A 21,464-nucleotide genomic window follows, 5' to 3' on the forward strand; every position below is an offset into this window, starting at 1 on the left:
GATTGTGTTTCACATGCTGGACAACATATTGTCCTGGTGGATTGTGTTTCACATGTTGGACAACATATTGTCCTGGAAGGATTGTGTGTCACTTGCTGGACAACATATTGTCCCTGGAAGGATTGTGTTTCACATGCTGGACAACATATTGTCCTGGTGGATTGTGTTTCACATGCTGGACAACATATTGTCCTGGTGGATTGTGTGTCACTTGCTGGGCAACATATTGTCCCTGGAAGGATTGTGTTTCACATGCTGGACAACATATTGTCCTGGTGGATTGTGTTTCACATGTTGGACAACATATTGTCCTGGTGGATTGTGTGTCACTTGCTGGACAACATATTGTCCCTGGAAGGATTGTGTTTCACATGCTGGGCAACATATTGTCCTATAAGGATTGTGTGTCACATGCTGGGCAACATATTGTCCTGGAAGGATTGTGTTTCACATGCTGGGCAACATATTGTCCCTGGAAGGATTGTGTTTCACATGCTGGACAACATATTGTCCTATAAGGATTGTGTGTCACTTGCTGGGTAACATATTGTCCTGGAAGGATTGTGTGTCACTTGCTGGGCAACATATTGTCCCTGGAAGGATTGTGTTTCACATGCTGGGCAACATATTGTCCTATAAGGATTGTGTGTCACATGCTGGGCAACATATTGTCCTGGAAGGATTGTGTTTCACATGTTGGACAACATATTGTCCTATAAGGATTGTGTGTCACTTGCTGGGCAACATATTGTCCTGGAAGGATTGTGTGTCACTTGCTGGGCAACATATTGTCCTGGAAGGATTGTGTGTCACATGCTGGGCAACATATTGTCCTATAAGGATTGTGTGTCACTTGCTGGGCAACATATTGTCCTGGAAGGATTGTGTGTCACATGCTGGGCAACATATTGTCCTATAAGGATTGTGTGTCACTTGCTGGGCAACATATTGTCCTGGAAGAATTGTATTTCACATGCTGGGCAACATATTGTCCTGGAAGGATTGTGTTTCACATGCTGGACAACATATTGTCCTGGTGGATTGTGTTTCACATGCTGGACAACATATTGTCCTGGTGGATTGTGTGTCACTTGCTGGGCAACATATTGTCCCTGGAAGGATTGTGTTTCACATGCTGGACAACATATTGTCCTGGTGGATTGTGTTTCACATGTTGGACAACATATTGTCCTGGAAGGATTGTGTGTCACTTGCTGGACAACATATTGTCCCTGGAAGGATTGTGTTTCACATGCTGGACAACATATTGTCCTGGTGGATTGTGTTTCACATGCTGGACAACATATTGTCCTGGTGGATTGTGTGTCACTTGCTGGGCAACATATTGTCCCTGGAAGGATTGTGTTTCACATGCTGGACAACATATTGTCCTGGTGGATTGTGTTTCACATGTTGGACAACATATTGTCCTGGTGGATTGTGTGTCACTTGCTGGACAACATATTGTCCCTGGAAGGATTGTGTTTCACATGCTGGGCAACATATTGTCCTATAAGGATTGTGTGTCACATGCTGGGCAACATATTGTCCTGGAAGGATTGTGTTTCACATGCTGGGCAACATATTGTCCCTGGAAGGATTGTGTTTCACATGCTGGACAACATATTGTCCTATAAGGATTGTGTGTCACTTGCTGGGTAACATATTGTCTTGGAAGGATTGTGTGTCACTTGCTGGGCAACATATTGTCCCTGGAAGGATTGTGTTTCACATGCTGGGCAACATATTGTCCTATAAGGATTGTGTGTCACATGCTGGGCAACATATTGTCCTGGAAGGATTGTGTTTCACATGCTGGGCAACATATTGTCCCTGGAAGGATTGTGTTTCACATGCTGGACAACATATTGTCCTATAAGGATTGTGTGTCACTTGCTGGGCAACATATTGTCCTGGAAGGATTGTGTTTCACATGCTGGGCAACATATTGTCCTATAAGGATTGTGTATCACTTGCTGGGCAACATATTGTCCTGGAAGGATTGTGTTTCACATGTTGGACAACATATTGTCCTATAAGGATTGTGTGTCACTTGCTGGGCAACATATTGTCCTGGAAGGATTGTGTGTCACTTGCTAGGCAACATATTGTCCTGGAAGGATTGTGTGTCACATGCTGGGCAACATATTGTCCTGGAAGGATTGTGTGTCACATGCTGGGCAACATATTGTCCTATAAGGATTGTGTGTCACTTGCTGGGCAACATATTGTCCTGGAAGAATTGTATTTCACATGCTGGGCAACATATTGTCCTGGAAGGATTGTGTTTCACATGCTGGACAACATATTGTCCTGGTGGATTGTGTTTCACATGCTGGACAACATATTGTCCTGGTGGATTGTGTGTCACTTGCTGGGCAACATATTGTCCCTGGAAGGATTGTGTTTCACATGCTGGACAACATATTGTCCTGGTGGATTGTGTTTCACATGTTGGACAACATATTGTCCTGGAAGGATTGTGTGTCACTTGCTGGACAACATATTGTCCCTGGAAGGATTGTGTTTCACATGCTGGACAACATATTGTCCTGGTGGATTGTGTTTCACATGCTGGACAACATATGGTCCTGGTGGATTGTGTGTCACTTGCTGGGCAACATATTGTCCCTGGAAGGATTGTGTTTCACATGCTGGACAACATATTGTCCTGGTGGATTGTGTTTCACATGTTGGACAACATATTGTCCTGGTGGATTGTGTGTCACTTGCTGGACAACATATTGTCCCTGGAAGGATTGTGTTTCACATGCTGGGCAACATATTGTCCCTGGAAGGATTGTGTTTAACATGCTGGACAACATATTTTCCCTGGAAGGATTGTGTTTCACATGCTGGACAACATATTGTCCTAGAAGGATTGTGTTTCACATGCTGGACAACATATTGTCCTGGTGGATTGTGTGTCACTTGCTGGGCAACATATTGTCCTGGAAGGATTGTGTTTCACATGCTGGACAACATATTGTCCTAGAAGGATTGTGTTTCACATGCTGGACAACATATTGTCCTGGTGGATTGTGTGTCACTTGCTGGGCAACATATTGTCCTGGAAGGATTGTGTTTCACATGCTGGACAACATATTATCCTAGAAGGATTGTGTTTCACTTGCTGGACAACATATTGTCCCTGGAAGGATTGTGTTTCACATGCTGGACAACATATTGTCCTAGAAGGATTGTGTTTCACATGCTGGACAACATATTGTCCCTGGAAGGATTGTGTTTCACATGGGCTCAGTGAGCTTTCCCTATCCCCATTCGTGGAATGATTTTATTATACTCTCACATGTTATATATCAGGCCGATTCTTGGTCACAACTTACCCAGTAGCAATCTGTTTTTATCTTTACAGTCTGGCGTGTTCCACGGATTTTCACATGACGCCCAAGGTAACACAGACACAAATGAGGCGAAAAGATAGAAGAGGGTATAGCACATGATGATGTTGTAGTATATGGCGATCAGCACAGAGATAATCAGCATTGCGATCCCGCAGCCTAGGGAGAGGGAAGACGCGGCCATTATACAACTTCTGAAAGTCACTAAACATTTCTCATTAAAATGTGCAAAGAATGAAAACAAATAAAACATATTTATTGTTTTAATTATTTGGTTAATTGCACATTTCGCAGGAGGAAGAGACAATTTGTAGCATCGTTAACTGGAAATAGAATCCTATAACCGACAGAATAGTAACGATACGAACATTTCATGATATGATGAACGTTGCTGACAGCAAAGAAAGACGTAAAACTGCAGCCGGACAGCAATTTAAGGGGGTAATAAACCACAGTGAGGGACATTTATCATCATCCTTATACCAGAAAATTGCGTAAAAAAAATCACAAATTATGGAGGACACCATAAATACGAAATAATTTGCAACTTTTCAAACTTTCACTGCCGCTCGCCAGTCTTAAAATATCTCCCCTATTGTTCCTATATTTTACTTACTAGGTTTGCAGGAAACTTGAAGTTTTTATTCGGCCTCAAGATATGGAGGTTATGATAGGAATTAAACAGTTATAATCAGATGGAACTATAATCCAGACTTTCATTAACGTTAAATCTCCAAAATGTAGAATTCATGACCTGTAGCATATTTTTTGAGAAAAGTACCAAGTTCCTCCTTTAACTTTTTTAGGGAATCAACCAATACATCATGTAGCACAGAGTTTCATAGTCTCACTGTTCGTACAATAAAGAGCCCATAGTCTCTCTCTGCTCACACAGTAAAGAGCCCATAGTCTCACTGCTCACACAATAAAGAACCCATAGTCTCACTGCTCACACAGTAAAGAACCCATAGTCTCACTGCTCACACAGTAAAGAACCCATAGTCTCACTGCTCACACAGTAAAGAACCCATAGTCTCACTGCTCACACAGTAAAGAACCCATTATCTCACTGCTCACACAGTAAAGAACCCATAGTCTCAATGCTCACACAGTAAAGGACCCATAGTCTCACTGCTCACACAGTAATGAACCCATAGTCTCACTGCTCACACAATAAAGAACCCATAGTCTCACTGCTCACACAGTAAAGAACCCATAGTCTCTCTGCTCACAAAGTAAAGAATCCATAGACTCACTGCTAACACAGTAAAGAACACATAGTCTCACTGCTCACAAAGTAAAGAACACATAGTCTCACTGCTCACAAAGTAAAGAACCCATAGACTCACTGCTCACACAGTAAAGAACCTATAGTCTCACTGCTCACTCTCTGGTCACAAAGTAAAGAACCCATAGACTCACTGCTCACACAGTGAAGAACCCATAGACTCACTGCTAACACAGTAAAGAACACATAGTCTCACTGCTCACAAAGTAAAGAACACATAGTCTCACTGCTCACTCTCTGGTCACAAAGTAAAGAACCCATAGATTCACTGCTCACACAGTAAAGAACCCAGAGTCTCACTGCTCGCACAATAAATAATCCACTCTCTCACTGCTCGTACAGTAAAGAACCCAGAGTCTCACTGCTCACACAGTAAAGAACCCAGAGTCTCACTGCTCACACAGTATGAAACCCATAGTCTCACTGCTCACACAGTATGAAACCCATAGTCTCACTGCTCACACAGTAAAGAACCCATAGTATCACTGCTCACACAATAAAGAACCCATAGTATCACTGCTCACTCCCTGGTCACAAAGTAAAGAACCCATAGTCTCACTGCTCACACAGTAATGAACCCATAGTCTCACTGCTCACACAGTACAGAACCCATAGTCTCATTGCTCACACAGTACAGAACCCATAGTCTCACTGCTCACACAGTAAAGAACCCATAGTCTCACTGCTCACACAATAAAGAACCCATAGTCTCACTGCTCACACAGTAAAGAACCCATAGTCTCACTGCTCACTCTCTGGTCACACAGTAAAGAACCCATAGTCTCACTGCTGACACAGTAAAGAACCCATAGTCTCACTGCTGACACAGTAAAGAACCCATAGTCTCACTGCTCACACAGTATTGAACCCATAGTCTCACTGCTCACACAGTACAGAACCCATAGTCTCACTGCTCACACAGTATAGAACCCATAGTCTCACTGCTCACACAGTATAGAACCCATAGTCTCACTGCTCACACAGTACAGAACCCATAGTCTCACTGCTCACACAGTAAAGAACCCATAGTCTCACTGCTCACACAGTATTGAACCCATAGTCTCACTGCTCACACAGTATAGAACCCATAGTCTCACTGCTCACACAGTATAGAACCCATAGTCTCACTGCTCACACAGTACAGAACCCATAGTCTCACTGCTCACACAGTAAAGAACCCATAGTCTCACTGCTCACACAGTAATGAACCCATAGTCTCACTGCTCACACAGTATAGAACCCATAGTCTCACTGCTCACACAGTATAGAACCCATAGTCTCACTGCTCACACAGTATAGAACCCATAGTCTCACTGCTCACACAGTATAGAACCCATAGTCTCACTGCTCACACAGTATAGAACCCATAGTCTCACTGCTCACACAGTACAGAACCCATAGTCTCACTGCTCACACAGTAAAGAACCCATAGTCTCACTGCTCACACAGTATTGAACCCATAGTCTCACTGCTCACACAGTATAGAACCCATAGTCTCACTGCTCACACAGTACAGAACCCATAGTCTCACTGCTCACACAGTACAGAACCCATAGTCTCACTGCTCACACAGTAAAGAACCCATAGTCTCACTGCTCACACAGTATAGAACCCATAGTCTCATTGCTCACACAGTACAGAACCCATAGTCTCACTGCTCACACAGTATAGAACCCATAGTCTCACTGCTCACACAGTACAGAACCCATAGTCTCACTGCTCACACAATAAAGAGCCCATAGCATCACTGCTCACACAGTAAAGAACCCATAGTCTCACTGCTGAAACAGTAAAGAACCCATAATCTCACTGCTGACACAGTAAAGAACCCATAGTCTCACTTTTTGCACAGTGAAGAATCACTGCCTGTGATTATGATGAAACCTTCTTTTCTGTAGATGTAGAAGATGCCCCCTTGCCACTGCAGAACTAGGTCTAAAAAGCTAATTCTACAGATCTCTGTACTGTGTATTCATATATTTGTACATTGACCCCAAACCTTAATTTTATTTTTCCATAGTCTCTCTCCAAGTTTGATAACCCGTCTCCTGCAGACCACCCATTCCATTAATAACCTCAGTCGCTTTCTCTGCATCGCTCTATCTCAGCTGTGTCTTTGTTATAGACCTAAGACCAAAATTGTCCACAGTGGCTGCAATGTCTGCTTGTGTAGAGGCAAAACTCTGTTCTTGTCATCAGCATCTTTGCCTCCTTTAATGCATCCCATGACTTTATTTACATGTGATGAGAAGGTAGATGTTAGGACCACCTGATCTGAATACCAGTAGGACTCAGTATTTGATGGGACTTCTTTTATTAATAAATCCTTATAGAGACTGAAGCTCTTTTTCTCATCAAAGTTCCCAAAATCTTCTGCATTGATATTGAAATCAGTTACAATATCTTGTCTTCTAGCTGCCACCACTAGATGGAGCTAAACAGCCAACTATAGCGCTAAAAGCCCTGATGTGGGGGAGGGGGATGCTAGTGTGTGACCCCATAAAAGTCATACTATACTAAGAAGAAATTTGAGCCTACAAACATCGCTTCTGTTGAAGAATATTGTGCTGACCATTGTTATCTGAAAAAAAAAACCTAACAAACTGGTGAGGAACAACGAAACCTGTCTGCGGGGTTTAACTCTATTTGCAGAGCGCACAGCTTAGAGAATGGATGGGAACTACCATAAAAGCCCGGATCACTTGGCTCCGCAATGTGCATGAGACTTTTTAATTATAAAGTAAAGAAAATGCTACAAATATTAATCATGTACTAAACATCCAGAATATAATATCTAAATTATCACATTCTTGGGGGTAAATATTGATGCAATTCAGCTCATTTGGCTTGTTAATTAGATCTGTTCTGCAAATTTCTAATATACATTAAGACAGATTTATTTATCCTGAGTAAGGCTGTGTGCACACGCTGCGGATTCTGCAGCGGTTCCACAGCGGTTTTGGCCGCTGCGGGTCCGCAGCAGTTTTTACTGCGGTGTACAGTACCATTATTCCCTATGGGAATACAAAACTGCTGTGCAGACGGTGCGGATTTTTCCGCGGTTTTGAAACCGCAGAAAGAATTCACATGTCAACTCTTTCTGCGGATTCCGCTGCGGTTTGCCATCTCCTCCATTGTAGAGGTGATAAACCGCAGGGCAAAACCGCAGAGCAATCCGCAGGTAAAACTGCAGGTCTTTTGACCTGCAGATTTACCTGCAGATTTTGCAAAATCCGCGCAGCCGAATCCGCACCCCATTCTGCAGCGTGTGCACGTAGCCTCATACGCAGAGGCTAGAATGTCTGATAGTCCAAATGTATCACAAAGTTCCATGCCGGATTATGCAAAAACTGTGCAAACCACACCAGGTTGTATTTATGGTGAATTTAACTTATTTATTGTCCTTCAATGAAATCATCATTTTCCACATCTTCGTCTGCTCTTAGTGATTTTGAAACCAGTCCAGAGCTAATTATTATCACAGCAGAGAGTTTGTTGCATTTGCATCCACTCTATACAACTGTTTGCAAGAGATCTTTAGGATGATACATTTAATCTGCACTAAAATACAACAGGGCAAAAAAAAAACATCTGATGCTAATGTATTTAGTCTGCAGATAATCATCTATAAAGTTAGAAAACATTGTCTAATTCTGAGTGTAAATCAGGTTTTCATTCAATGGACAGGGATGGAATGAAATGAAGTTTCATTTATATACAATGAGTGAATTTTATTAACAAAAAATCCTTTTTAAACATTATGAGTTTGGTCTCAGATTCTTAGACTATGTTCACACGCAGCGGATTTTTGTGCATTTCATATTCTTTCTGCAGCCAAAACGTGCTTTCTTGGCGCTAAAAACTGCATTCAAAACACCTATTTTTCAGCGCTTTTGCTGCATTTTTCTTGGCACTTTTGCTGCTTCTTTTTTTTCGATGAAGATTACATTTTTTCTTTGTTTACGCTACATGTTTAAGAAACTTAGTTTCATTCGTCGAAAGTGCTTCAATAAACGGCGCTGTGTGTTTTGCAGTGGTTTTTCACTTTCTCATTACTTTAAGGCTATGTGCACACGCTGCGGATTGGTCTGCGGATTTGTATCTGCGGAACCGCAGGTAAAATGACCTTCAGATTAGCCTGCGGTTTTCCTCTGCGGTTTATCACCTCTACAATGGAGGAGATGGTAAACCGCAGCGGAATCCGTAGAAAGAAGTCACATGTCATTTCTTTCTGCGGATTCAAAACCGCAGCTTTTCCGCAGTTAAAAATCTGCAGCATGTGCACAGCAGAAGGTAAATCACATAGACTTACATGCTACTGTACACTGTCTGCAGAACTGCTGCAGATCCGCAGCGGGCAAAACCGCAGCAAAAACCGCAGCGTGTGCAAATAGCTGTATACTTGAAAAAAACTGCAAAAATGGTGAAAGAATTCACCTGCTGCAGATGTAAAAAAAAAATACTGCAGTTCTTAAATTTAGTCAGGAATTAAACATAAAAAACGAGTGTATGCATGCGATTTCTGAAATCTCATAACTTTTGTTGGTTCTGTAAAAAAAGGAACTTTAATTTGCAGGAAACATGCAGGAAGGAAAATACTGAAAAAAGCTTATAACATAAGTGTTCTTATATATATATATATATATATATATATATATATATAATATATATAAAGCTCAAGTGTGTGTATGTATGTATGTGTGTATGTATGCATGTATGTGTGTGTATGTGTGTATGTCCGGGATTGGCATCCGCACCGTCGCAGCTACAGCCACAAAATTTGGCACAGTCACACGTCTGGACACCAAGGTTGTCCTAGGCTATGTTGTGAGGCGAAATTTTAACCCCGCGCGTTCCAATTCACCAAACAATTTTGCCCCTATCTACATAATGGGGGAAAAAGTGTGTGTGTATCAAGCCCCGCCGCTCATTATGATGTCATAATGGTTGACTATGGGATGGAGGATGTGTGATGGGTATATGGGCACGGGACTATGGGATGGAGGATATATATGACAGGTATATGGGCACGGGACTATGGGATAGCGGATATGTATGATGGGTATATGGGCACTGGACTATGGGATGGAGGATATATATGATGGGTATATGGGACGGGACTATGACATGGCGGATATGTATGATGGGTATATGGGCATGGTACTATGAGATGAAGGATGTGTGATGGGTATATGGGCACGGAACTATGGGATGGAGGATGTGTGATGGGTATATGGGCACTCGACTATGGGATGGTGGATATGTATGATGGGTATATGGGCACGGGACTATGGGATGGAGGATGTGTGATGGGTATATGGGCACTCGACTATGGGATGGAGGATATGTATGATGGGTATATGGGCACGGGACTATGGGATGGAGGATATGTATGATGGGTATATGGGCACGGGACTATGGGATCGTGGATATGTAGGATGGGTATATGGGCACGGGACTATGGGATGGAGGATAATTATAATTTGCTATAACTAAGAAACAGTTATTTACTATGCCCGGGTAGCGCCGGGCTCTTCAGCTAGTATATACAGTATATATATATACTATATATAAATTAAGTCTCAAATTTAATATATATATATATATATATATATATATATATATATATATATTAAATTTGAGACTTAATTTTTACTCTACAGCCTATTGAGAATGCGTTCTGGATAATATAGGATGAAGCTTGGATTGGTATTAAAAAGTCTGAAAGTGTCCTAAAATGTGACTCTGAAAATGTTACTGTTTTGGTTATGTCCAAAATTTGCTCTTTCTGGTTACATAGATGCTACATGTGGTCATGTCTTGTCTCTTTTGCTCAGTTTGGAGAATTTTGTGACAATTCATTAAGTTGGTCTGTTAGTGAGGTTGTGACCCCTCTACTTCTCTTAACTAGAGTTTTCGCTCTTAGAAATTCTCTCTTTCCAGAAATCTCACATTTCGGATTTGCTTTAAGCTTATAAACAGTGAACAGGCTACAGAGGAATGGTATAATTCTTTGAAAAGTGAAAAAGTTACAAATTGCCACTAGTTTTATTAGTTATGTCATTTTTCCTGGTTTGGTTTGCGATGTTATTTATTGCAATGTGATACACTGTTTTATAAATAACAAATATTTAAAATAAATATTAGATTAGGGAAACAACATATGATTCAGACATCCTTTCTCATAAACAAAACGACGAATTTAGACCATACATAGAGAATCTGGATCTTGGCGGATGAGTTTTCGCACTAAGAATTTTAGATCTATATCTGCAAGAATATGTGAAATCCAGATCATAGATCATACACTAGAGAAAGAAGTGAGATCATACATAGGTGATCTGCATATCTAGATACAACACTGTGAAGCTAGAACATCCATATCTGAATGATGGTGCTCTGGATCATCCAGAAGAACAATCACCAACACTCAGGCTATGTATGTACACACATATCTTTTTTGGCTGCATTTTTGTCAGAGTACATTTCTCTTTTGTACATGCTGATAAATTTCAGTGCATAAAAAAGAACATGATTCAACTTCATTAGGTTTTGGCACTAAAAAATGCAGCAAACCGGAAACCTGCATTTTTCTGTGACCATTCTTGACTGGCCCAGTCAGAGCCCTGACCTAATCCCATTTGAGCATCTCTGAAGAGACCTGAAAATGGCTGTCCATCAACGTTCACCATCCAACCTCACGGAGCTGGAGAGGATCTGCAAGGAAGAATGGCAGAGGATCCTCAAATCCAGGGGTGAAAACTTGTTGCATCATTCCCAAGAAGACTCATGGCTGTACTAGCTCAAAAGGCGCGTGCACTCAATACTGAGCAAAGGGTCTGAATACTTATGACCATGTGATATTTCAGTTTTTCTTTTTTAATAAATTTGCAAAAAATTCTACATTCCTGTTTTTTTCAGTCAGGATGGGGTGCAGAGTGTACATTAATGAGAAAAAAAGAACTTTTTTGAATTTACCAAATGGCTGCAATGGAACAAAGAATGAAAAATGTAAAGGGGTCTAAATACTTTCCGTACCCACTGTATGCGAGTGATAATCTAGATTGTATATGAAACAAGAGGGGAAAATCTAGAACACACATCTGCGAGAACATTATAATCTGCGATATGTGCGAGACAGATAGTAAATATATAAATTATTAAAAGAAAAATTATAAGAAAAATAGATTTTTCACCTTGAAATAAGAACTAAAAGATATGGCTGATCTTAGCAAAAATATCAAGAATCTCACATGTGAGAAAAAAAAGAGGAGAACAGCACAATTATATCTGTCACATAAAAGACAGAACAATAGGAGACTAGAACGTACATCAATGGAACACTGGGTGTAAAAACATAAAAATGTCATGTAATCATAGAGGTACTCAGACATTTAGGTATCACATAGGGATCATTACAGATAAAGCAAAGTACACCTTTTCTCACCCCGCCATGAATCTAAAAAAAAGCTCGTCATCTGCACCTCAAAAACATTTCTAGAATTCGACCTTTTCTTACTTTTGATTCCGCAAAAACTCTTACTGTTTCTCTTATTCATTCTCGTCTCGACTATTGTAACTCTCTTCTAATCGGTCTCCCTCTTACCAAACTCTCCCCTCTCCAATCTGTCTTGAATGCTGCAGCCAGAATCATATTCCTCACCAATCGTTACACTGATGCCTCTACCTTGTGCCAGTCATTACACTGGCTACCCATCCACTCCAGAATCCAGTACAAACTTATTACCCTCACCCACAAAGCCCTGCATGGCTCAGCACCACCCTACATCTCCTCCCTTGTTTCAGTATACCACCCTACCCGCGCCCTCCGTTCTGCTGATGACCTGAGGTTAGCATCCTCAATAATCAGAACCTCCCACTCCCGTCTCCAAGACTTTACACGTGCTGCGGCAATTTTTTGGAATGCGCTTCCCAGGTCAATACGATTAGTCCCCAATCCCCACAATTTTAAGCGTGCCCTGAAAACGCATTTATTCAGACTGGCCTATCACCTCAACACATTAACCTAACCTAGCCCTGTGTGACAGAGCCAAAAGTTTTACCATAACCAGGTTCCCAGCATCATGTTCCCACATGCTTTATGCATCCATTAGCCCTCTGTGTTTGCACTGTTACACACTTAACATTATGGCTGGTCCATACAATCAGGGCAACTATTACCACCCACCTTTCGTGTCTACCTCTTTCCTCATAGACTGTAAGCTTGCGAGCAGGGCCCTCTTTCCTCTTGGTATCTGTTATGATCTACTGTATGTGATTATTGTTATGCTGTAATGTCTATTGTCTGTACAAGTCCCCTCTGAAATGTAAAGTGCTGCGGAATATGTCAGCGCTATAGAAATAAAATTTATTATTATTTATTAAAAGTGGTTGACTTGAAAATGTCTGAAGCCAAACCAAAAAAGATATAGAAGATAGGAAACCAGTTCTAAGGTTCTAGAAGTCAACGGGACCACATGTGTAACTGTAGAAGCAGTGACTAAAGGACGACAATCCGTCCAAAACGACCGATCAAACCAAGATAGATGTTCTTCATCTTTCTCCACCCTTATTTGTTTTTTTTTCATAAGGCCAGAGCTGTCACCGGAGAAGAAGGTGGAGAGAGATGGAAAACAAGTAGATGGGATGGTGTATCGAATTATTTGGCCCTGGACAGCGTGCACCGAACTCCCGTCATTAGAGTATACAGTCATTTTGTGCTGACAGAATCCCTTTTAATCTTCCCACGATTTCATCCAAAAAATGACACCATCCCAGAACAACATCTACAGACGAGCAGCTTCTCCAGCATCACCTGAAGACCCAAACAGCATCCTACCATTGAGGGAACGGTAAGTCCAGCATTGTATCAATGATCCACAACACAGAAACAAAATAAATAAAACTAATAGGCAAAAAAAAAAGAACCTAGGAGCATTCTGATTAATCACATTTATTTTACTAGTATAGGATATAACAAAGATATGTGATTGGTGAAAGCAGAGCTGGACTTGGGTTATATAATATGCCCTGTTGGATGGTGGGTTATACGACAGACCTTCTGCTAGGACTCTCCTCCCCATAACAGTCACTTTATTATACAGGGTGTCACTAAAGTCTGGATACATAGACACACATACATATTTTCAAGAAATGAAGTATATGAACAACATTTTATTCAATTGGAATAATAAATAACTTCTGAATGATTTTCCATCATTCGTGATGCAAAGGTTGATGCACAATTCCCATGAACTCAATGGAATAATTCCACATTCTAGTTAATGAGAATTCCTATGTGTCCAGATTTTAGGGACACCCTGTGCTGTTAAACAAACACCCTACTGTATATGGTGTCAAATTCATTACATCATAGAGTATGGTGCCCAAACAACACTTCCATACAGTAGATTACACCATTGTTACAACTACTTGCAAATAAAGGAACTTAAAGAGGTTGTCCACTACAATGACAATTTCTCGTGATACCCCTCGCTTGGCCTCCATAAAATAATAAAGCCTGTACTCACCTCCCATGCCGGTGCCATTCCCACAGTGTGTCGGCACTTGCTCCTCCCGGGGCGTTGTTGTGACACATGACGTCGGTACACAATCAGTGCTGGCGTCACTGTCCCCACCCCCTGTCGAATTGGTCGGGAAGAGGAAGTCAGAGATCAGCTGATCCTAGACTTTCTCTTCATGTTCGATTTGTCCAAAGTCGGGGACAGTGACGCCAGCGCTGATTAGGCGCCGAGGTCACGTGTCACAACAACACCCCGGGAGGAGCATGTGGCGACACACCATGGGAATGGCACCGGCATGGGAAGTGAGTATAGGCTTTATTATTTTTCGGGGGCCAAACATTTTGATCAAGATAGTGGACAACCCCCAAAATGCATATACTACAATAATAAAGATCCTAGACAGCGACTAAAAGTATAAACCCTAGATAACACAAATACTCTACACAGACATGTGTATTCCTCACCCAATAAACATTACAGATTGCCCCACGTACACCGATAGGACACCTTCTACTGTGCAGCAATATCTGAAACATATGCATATGTAAATTATTTTTGCCACTCAAACCAATCTTTGGAATAGCACAAGGTGTTATTTGCATTAAGTAGAGCTACTTAGCATGGAAACACAATCCACGCAACTCAAGCTGTTCTTTGGAATAGCACAAGGTGATATTAACATTAGGCACAGGTACTTTGCATAGAAACTCAATAAATGCCACTCAAGCCATTCTTTGGTATAGGACATGGAGATATTAGCATTTCCATACAACGCCACTCAAGCCAGTGGGAGAGAAGCTTTATAATATAGGCGGCACTAAAGAGACATCATTTGAGCAGCCTGTGATCTAGAACCCTCATACACTGATGAGCAAAACTATAACGATGCTTTGAACTTCTGACTTTCAGGCTCCATGTCTCACCATCCACTTCTGCTTCACATGTGAGACCGCCATCATTTTATAGACGATCATCTTGGTTTTCTCACACACAAATGAGACTTGTAGCTATTTGGCTTTCAGCACTCCCTGAATCCTTCTGGGCGGCTCTCCATCAGATTCAAGCATGTCTCAACCAGAATCTGATCCCAGGTCTCTTCTACACGTTCCCAATGTTGGTGCATACTGGTCGCCTCACTCGGTATGTATACAGCGTTTTCTTCCATTCTACCCACAAGTGTTGGATTGGGTGGAGGTCTGGGGACTGTCAAGGCCAATCCAGCACCTCTACTTCATTGTCATTAAACCGTTTCTTTACCAATCTCACCGTATGCTTCATGTTGTTATCCTGCTGGAACACTATATCGTCCCTTTCATACCCATAGTACTGGAGTGTGCGAAGTAACTCATCTTGTACTAGGATACTCACATATAGCTCAGCATTGAGATCACCATCGATCCTGGTCAAGTATCCCACACCATTGGCCATGAAACAACTCCATATCATCAGGCTTCCTCCACCGAGCTTGACAGTTCCTTCCATGTTTGATCCGTTAGTCCCTTTTTCCCTTGTTTCTTTCAGACCCATTTTCACCCATCATAGACTAGTCCATTGACTTTTATCTCATTACTCCAAATCCCCAGTTTCCAATCTTCTACTGTCCACTTTTAGTTCTTTTTAGCAAACTGGAGCCAAAGCTTCTTATGACGATATTGAAGTTGAGGCTTTTTCACTTTTTTTTGGGCCACCATTCCAGACTTATGTAAAGTGTGTCACACGGTGTTGGCATGGAAGTCTGTGATCTCACTATTATGAAGTTTATGATCCATCTCTTCTGTCGTGTTTGTAGCGTCACAACTGATTAGACCTTTGGATAAGCCAACTTGTTGATTCCAGTATCTCGCCTGGGTTTACACCATTTGGCTTCTTGAATGGATGGACAAACTTCATTTTGTGTTCTCCAACTGTCATGGCGCTCACATGATGATGTTTAGCTAATGTCTTGGCCAAGAGATCACTATCGATGAGCTGGATGATGTGGTTTTTCTTCTCTTGGGAAATCTTTTTCATGGCTGCTACTCGATTCGAACCAGTGACCTTTCACTTGGGAATCAACCTAATAACACACTAAGCTATTAGGGAATGTAAGGACAGGTTATAATTTGTAGTATTCAGGAACAAAAAGACTCTTCCACCACCAGGAGCAAAACCGTAACAATGAAGTGACATGACAAGAATCTGATCATATACTAAATAGTTGCAAGTCAAATTTATGTGTGAGAAAGCCGAGATGATTGTCTATAAATTGATGGTAGTCTCACGTTGGACGCAGAAGTGAATGGGGAGATCTGGAGCCTGAAAGTCAGAGGTTCAAGACATGTATTCTTATAAAAGAACAATGCAATATAGAGAGCAGATACAAATAACATGATAAAGCAGAGAAAGGATAAAACATGAATAACCTAGAACATAAAACACAGATCAAATGGCACAGGTTTAAGTCGAGGAAAAATCCCAGGCAATCAGGAAAGAGAAGAGACTGTTGTCGCATGAAGGTAATGGAGACGGCTTGTAGTCTAGAACTGCTGGTGGTCGTATGAATAATAATAAGGAAGAATAAGTAGTTAAGAAGTATAATGCCATTACTGATGAGACAGAGAACATGGCATCTAGAATATCTAAATTCACACTCGATTGCGAAATGATGGTACTGGGGGAGATATAGTTTATTTTTTATACAAAAGGTGTAGGCAAATCTCCGACCGATCAGACCGAATGTGTCCAGACTTCTCTGTAGTCTCTTGTATCAGCTAAAAAAAAGTTTTTCAATGTTTCTAGGCCAAATACACCAAGTATAAAAAAAACTGCAAAGTATCAACAAAGTTATAATAATGCACAAAGTTCCAAATTAAAGAGGCATGTCATGTATCCTCAGGGTAATCTAGATCACAACACATCCGTCATGCTTTGTAGCACCTAGAACATTTTGCATAGTGTGTCAGGGTACAACAACTATTCGAAAAAGCAGTGAAAAAGTTCGAATGCCACATGATAAAGTGCAAAATAAATTTTATTAGAGGATGAAAACAGCAAAACATGACTAAAAAGTGACATTGGCATGAAAAAGACAGACCGGGTGACAATGATTGCTCCGAAAAACATGGTGTTCATGACAGTACATAATCATCTTAAGGTACCTCATATATCTAAACATAGATGGTGCTCTCTCAAAGACATAGCCATAAAGTGAAGGAGACAGTTCCTAGCAAAGTAAAATAGAGTAGAGCAATAATGTAGAGGAACACTTACACAATGCAGGAGCAACCAGAGGGACCACGGCCGTACCCCGTTCTTTTGCTCTTACGATAGTGTGTCAGGGGTAGATGGACGCCATAAACTTTAGATCATCAATCATAAAAAATGGACAAAAATATTCAGATACAAACCTTCCCGCATCAAATCTGATCTAGCACATAGCCAAGATGGTAGAACAACTAAGAGGAGATAACGCAAAGAAACTCTGGATCTCTCCAGACACAATGTATCACAGAGAGGAGAAATGGTGGAGTGTGCGGAAGAAGCTATAGCGTCACTTACCTTGTAATGCAGGAATGGCTTTCCACACGGAGATTGGGCCCTGACTGGCAAATTGTCCAAGTGACACCTCCAAAAGGAAAATGGGGATCCCGGCCAGAGCCAACATGGTCAAGTAGGGAATAAGAAAAGCACCTGAGAGAAGACAGAGCAATGAGATTGTAAGAAGCCTTAAAGAGGACTTCCCACTAACAAAGTTAATTCTAATCAACATTTTATTCAATAGATCTTGGAATAATAATCATTTCCACAATTGGATGTGTGTAAATAAAATGTTCCTGTGCTGAGATAATCTTATAAATGTGTCCCTGCTGTGTATGTGTAATGGCCGTGTCTCATCGTGCAGGAACATGGTCTGATCATACCACAGCTCTGAGCAGGGGGGGAGCAGGAGAGTATACAGACAGGACTGCACGGGATCACAGGTGATTCTTTCTGTGAGACAAAACATTTCCCTGCCTTTTTTTTTTAGCAATGTTTTATGTTGAGAAGTTATATTCCAGTTTCTGCACTCTTAAAGGGTTTTCTCACAAACAAAGTCCATAATAGATTGGACAGCACGGGATCACAAATGATTCTATGAGGCGAAACATTGCTTGAAAACAGGCAGTAAAATGTTTTGCCTAAGGGCAGAGTCGCATCGCACTTCACGGACTGGCCCGGCACCTCTCCTGACCTGAGCATGACAGCGTGATGGTTTACTATGCAGCTGTCAAGCTCGGGTCAGGAGAACCGACAGCCAGGACGAGGTTTACCTGCGATTCTCGCACGAGAAATACAACAGTGTGTCTCTGCCCTTACAGAAAGAATCAGCTGTGATCCCGTGCAGTCCTGTCTGTATACTCTTTTGCTTCCTCCCCTGCCCAGGAGCTGTGGTATGATCAGACCATGTTCCTGTACGGTCAGACACGACCATTACACAGCATACAGCAACGGCACATTTATAAGATTATCTCAGCACAGGAACATTTTATTTAAACACATCCAATTGTGGAAATAATTATTGTTTCAAGATCTATTGATTAAAATGCACTTTGTTTGTGGGAAAACCCTTTAAGAGATTAGAAACTGGAATATAACTTCTCAACATGACACATCTCAGATTATATGTGTCTGTCTGTCTTCTATTCCATATCAGTCTATGTATCTGTATGTTATTATCTATTTATCTATCTTTGTTTCATTTCTTCATTTTCTCCTGTCTCTTTTTATCTATCATCTATTATCTATCTATATCTATCTATCTATCATCTATTATCTATCTATCTATCTATCTGTCTATCATCTATTATCTATCTATTATATCTATCTATTATCTATAATCTATGCATCTATCTGTTTCTCTATCTACCTGTTTGTCTTTCTGTTCTGTTAGTTTCTATTTATTGTCTGTCTTCCTATCTATCTCACATCTAATTATCCATCTATTTACCTGTCTATCTGTCTATTATCTATGTACCTATCTTTAATTATTTCTTTCCTCCTGTCTGTTTCTATTTACCATCTATCTATCTATCTATCTATCTATCTATCTATCTATCTATCTGCTATATTTATCTATCATCTATCTATTATCTATCTATCCTATGTGTGATGTAGTAATACATTTCTGTGCACTATAGGGGCTGTGTAGCTATAACAATGGGACATGACATTGCAGCATTGCAGGATGGCACCAGTAAATAATGATACCTGGCACCTTTCAGGGTTGTGTGGGAGATACTGGAATACTGTACTGTGCTCAGTTGTCCGGTCTTGTAGTATTATATTCCACATTTCAGGGTTGTGTGATGCAATAATGTGACATTGTACAGTGCCGCCTTGTGTGATGTTATAGTACAATACTTGCATCCTGTAGGGTTGTTTGACTGTGAAATTGGATAATGGATTTTACAGGTTTGTGAGATGTGAAATGAGAATATTAATTGCAGGGTTGTTTAATTGGGATGAAAGCTTATCACATATTGCAGACTGCAGTGTGTGGTGTGATACTAGTATATCATACACTGCAGAGTCCGGTGACTGTGATAATATAATATTGTACCCTACAGAGCTATAATCATCTGATGGAGGTACCATAATATATTATATACTGCAGGAGTTGGTTGTTATAGTGGGGTGCTGCATAATATGTGTGGAGAAATAATAGTGCTGTACATTGTACACTGCAGTGATGTCATATCAGTATAGTATACACTGCAGTGATGTAATATTAGGCCGGAGTCACACTGGCGAGGAATACGGGCAAGTGAGAGGCGCTAAAAGCACGCATTACACACGGACCAATGATTCTCTATGGGGTCCCTCGCACCAGCCGTATATTTCTCATCCGTATTCTACGCTCCGTGCCACTCGCAGCATGCTGCGATTGTCAGTGTACTACGCCCATAGTACGCCAATGCAAGTCTATGGGTGCGCAAAAAATACGGATTACACACGGACCACACATGTGACTTGCGAGAAATACGCACCAGGTGTCTTTTAGCAAAGCCGGCAATTCAGTGCGCTGTACAGTAAACTCACACTGACAGGTTTAATAAAGAAACGAAAGAATAGATATAGACACATAGAATACATATACATATATATATATTATGCATTCTATGTGTCTATATCTATTCTTTCATTTCTTTATTAAAACTGTCATAGGGCTCCATTATATGTCCATTTTGCAAACCTGCGAGAAAATCTCGCCATACGGATTGCATACGGATGCTTAGATGCGCAAAATACGCGACCGCACCTTGATTACGGATGACATACGGAGCACTGTTTAGGGGCCATTCATCCGTATTACGCATGTAAAATACTGACCGTATTTTGCGTCGGTTAGTGTGACCCCGGCCTTAGTGTTATATACTGCAGTGATGTAATATTAGTGTTATATACTGCAATGATGTCATATTAGTATATTATATACTGCAGTGATGTATGATGTCATATCAGTATAGTATACACTGCAGGTTGTGTGATGCAATATTAGCATATTATATATTGAACGGATATAATAATAACATATCATACACTGCAGTGATGAGTGATGTAATAACAGTATATTGTGCATTGCAGGTTGTTTATACAGTAAATTATACAAAGCAGTGATGTGCGATATAATAATAGAATATTTTACACTGATGTGACGTGTAATAATGATACTTGTGATATAACAATACTATAGTATACACTGCTGAGATATGTGCATACACTGACTGTATACACTGATGACATATTATATACTGCAGTGATGTGTGATGTAAGAGCAGTCTATTGTATATCCAGTTATGCGTATCTCGTGTGATGTAATAGTGGTATATTGCACACTGCAGTGATTATAGGATGGTGATCACTGCTGTGCTGTTATACCTCTGTAATAGCATGTTGTACACTATAGTGTTCTGCAGTTGCTATTACTGTGTACTGTAATACCAGTATATTATACACAGCAGGGTATTTGTTTCATTGTGTTATGTTCTGCCCTGAAGCCACATTTCCCTCTTTGAAGCATTAACCTTTTCCCTGACAATCTGCAGATCTGCTCTGTTCTCTGCACTGCAGTACTGTAATGGTGAGCAGAGCTACATGTGTTGTCATTGGGGAAAAGGTGTGCACCACTGTTACGCCTGTCTCTCCTACTGTTACTCCTGTCTCTCCTACTGTTACCCCTGTCTCTCCTACTGTTACACCTGTCTCTCCTACTGTTACCCCTGTCTCTCCTACTGTTATTCCTGTCTCTCCTGCTGTTACCCCTGTCTCTCC

The 21,464-nt window shown here is 40.9% G+C and overlaps 1 protein-coding gene across 1 annotated transcript in view; it reads right to left on the reverse strand.

Moving 5' to 3' along the window:
- The window catches only part of SLC6A5 (solute carrier family 6 member 5), a 76,965-nt gene that overhangs the window by 50,367 nt on the left and 5,134 nt on the right, over positions 1–21,464 (reverse strand). The window contains exons 3-4 of the mRNA XM_073578308.1: positions 17,712–17,843; positions 3,348–3,521 (exon numbers count right to left, since the gene is read on the reverse strand). Coding sequence (XP_073434409.1) covers positions 3,348–3,521; positions 17,712–17,843 — 306 coding nt within the window. The remainder of the gene's footprint in view (positions 1–3,347; positions 3,522–17,711; positions 17,844–21,464) is intronic.

The sequence above is a fragment of the Dendrobates tinctorius genome, unplaced genomic scaffold, assembly GCF_039654945.1.
Source record: "Dendrobates tinctorius isolate UK_male_01 unplaced genomic scaffold, ASM3965494v1 ptg000059l, whole genome shotgun sequence".
NCBI classification, from domain to species: Eukaryota; Metazoa; Chordata; class Amphibia; order Anura; family Dendrobatidae; genus Dendrobates; species Dendrobates tinctorius.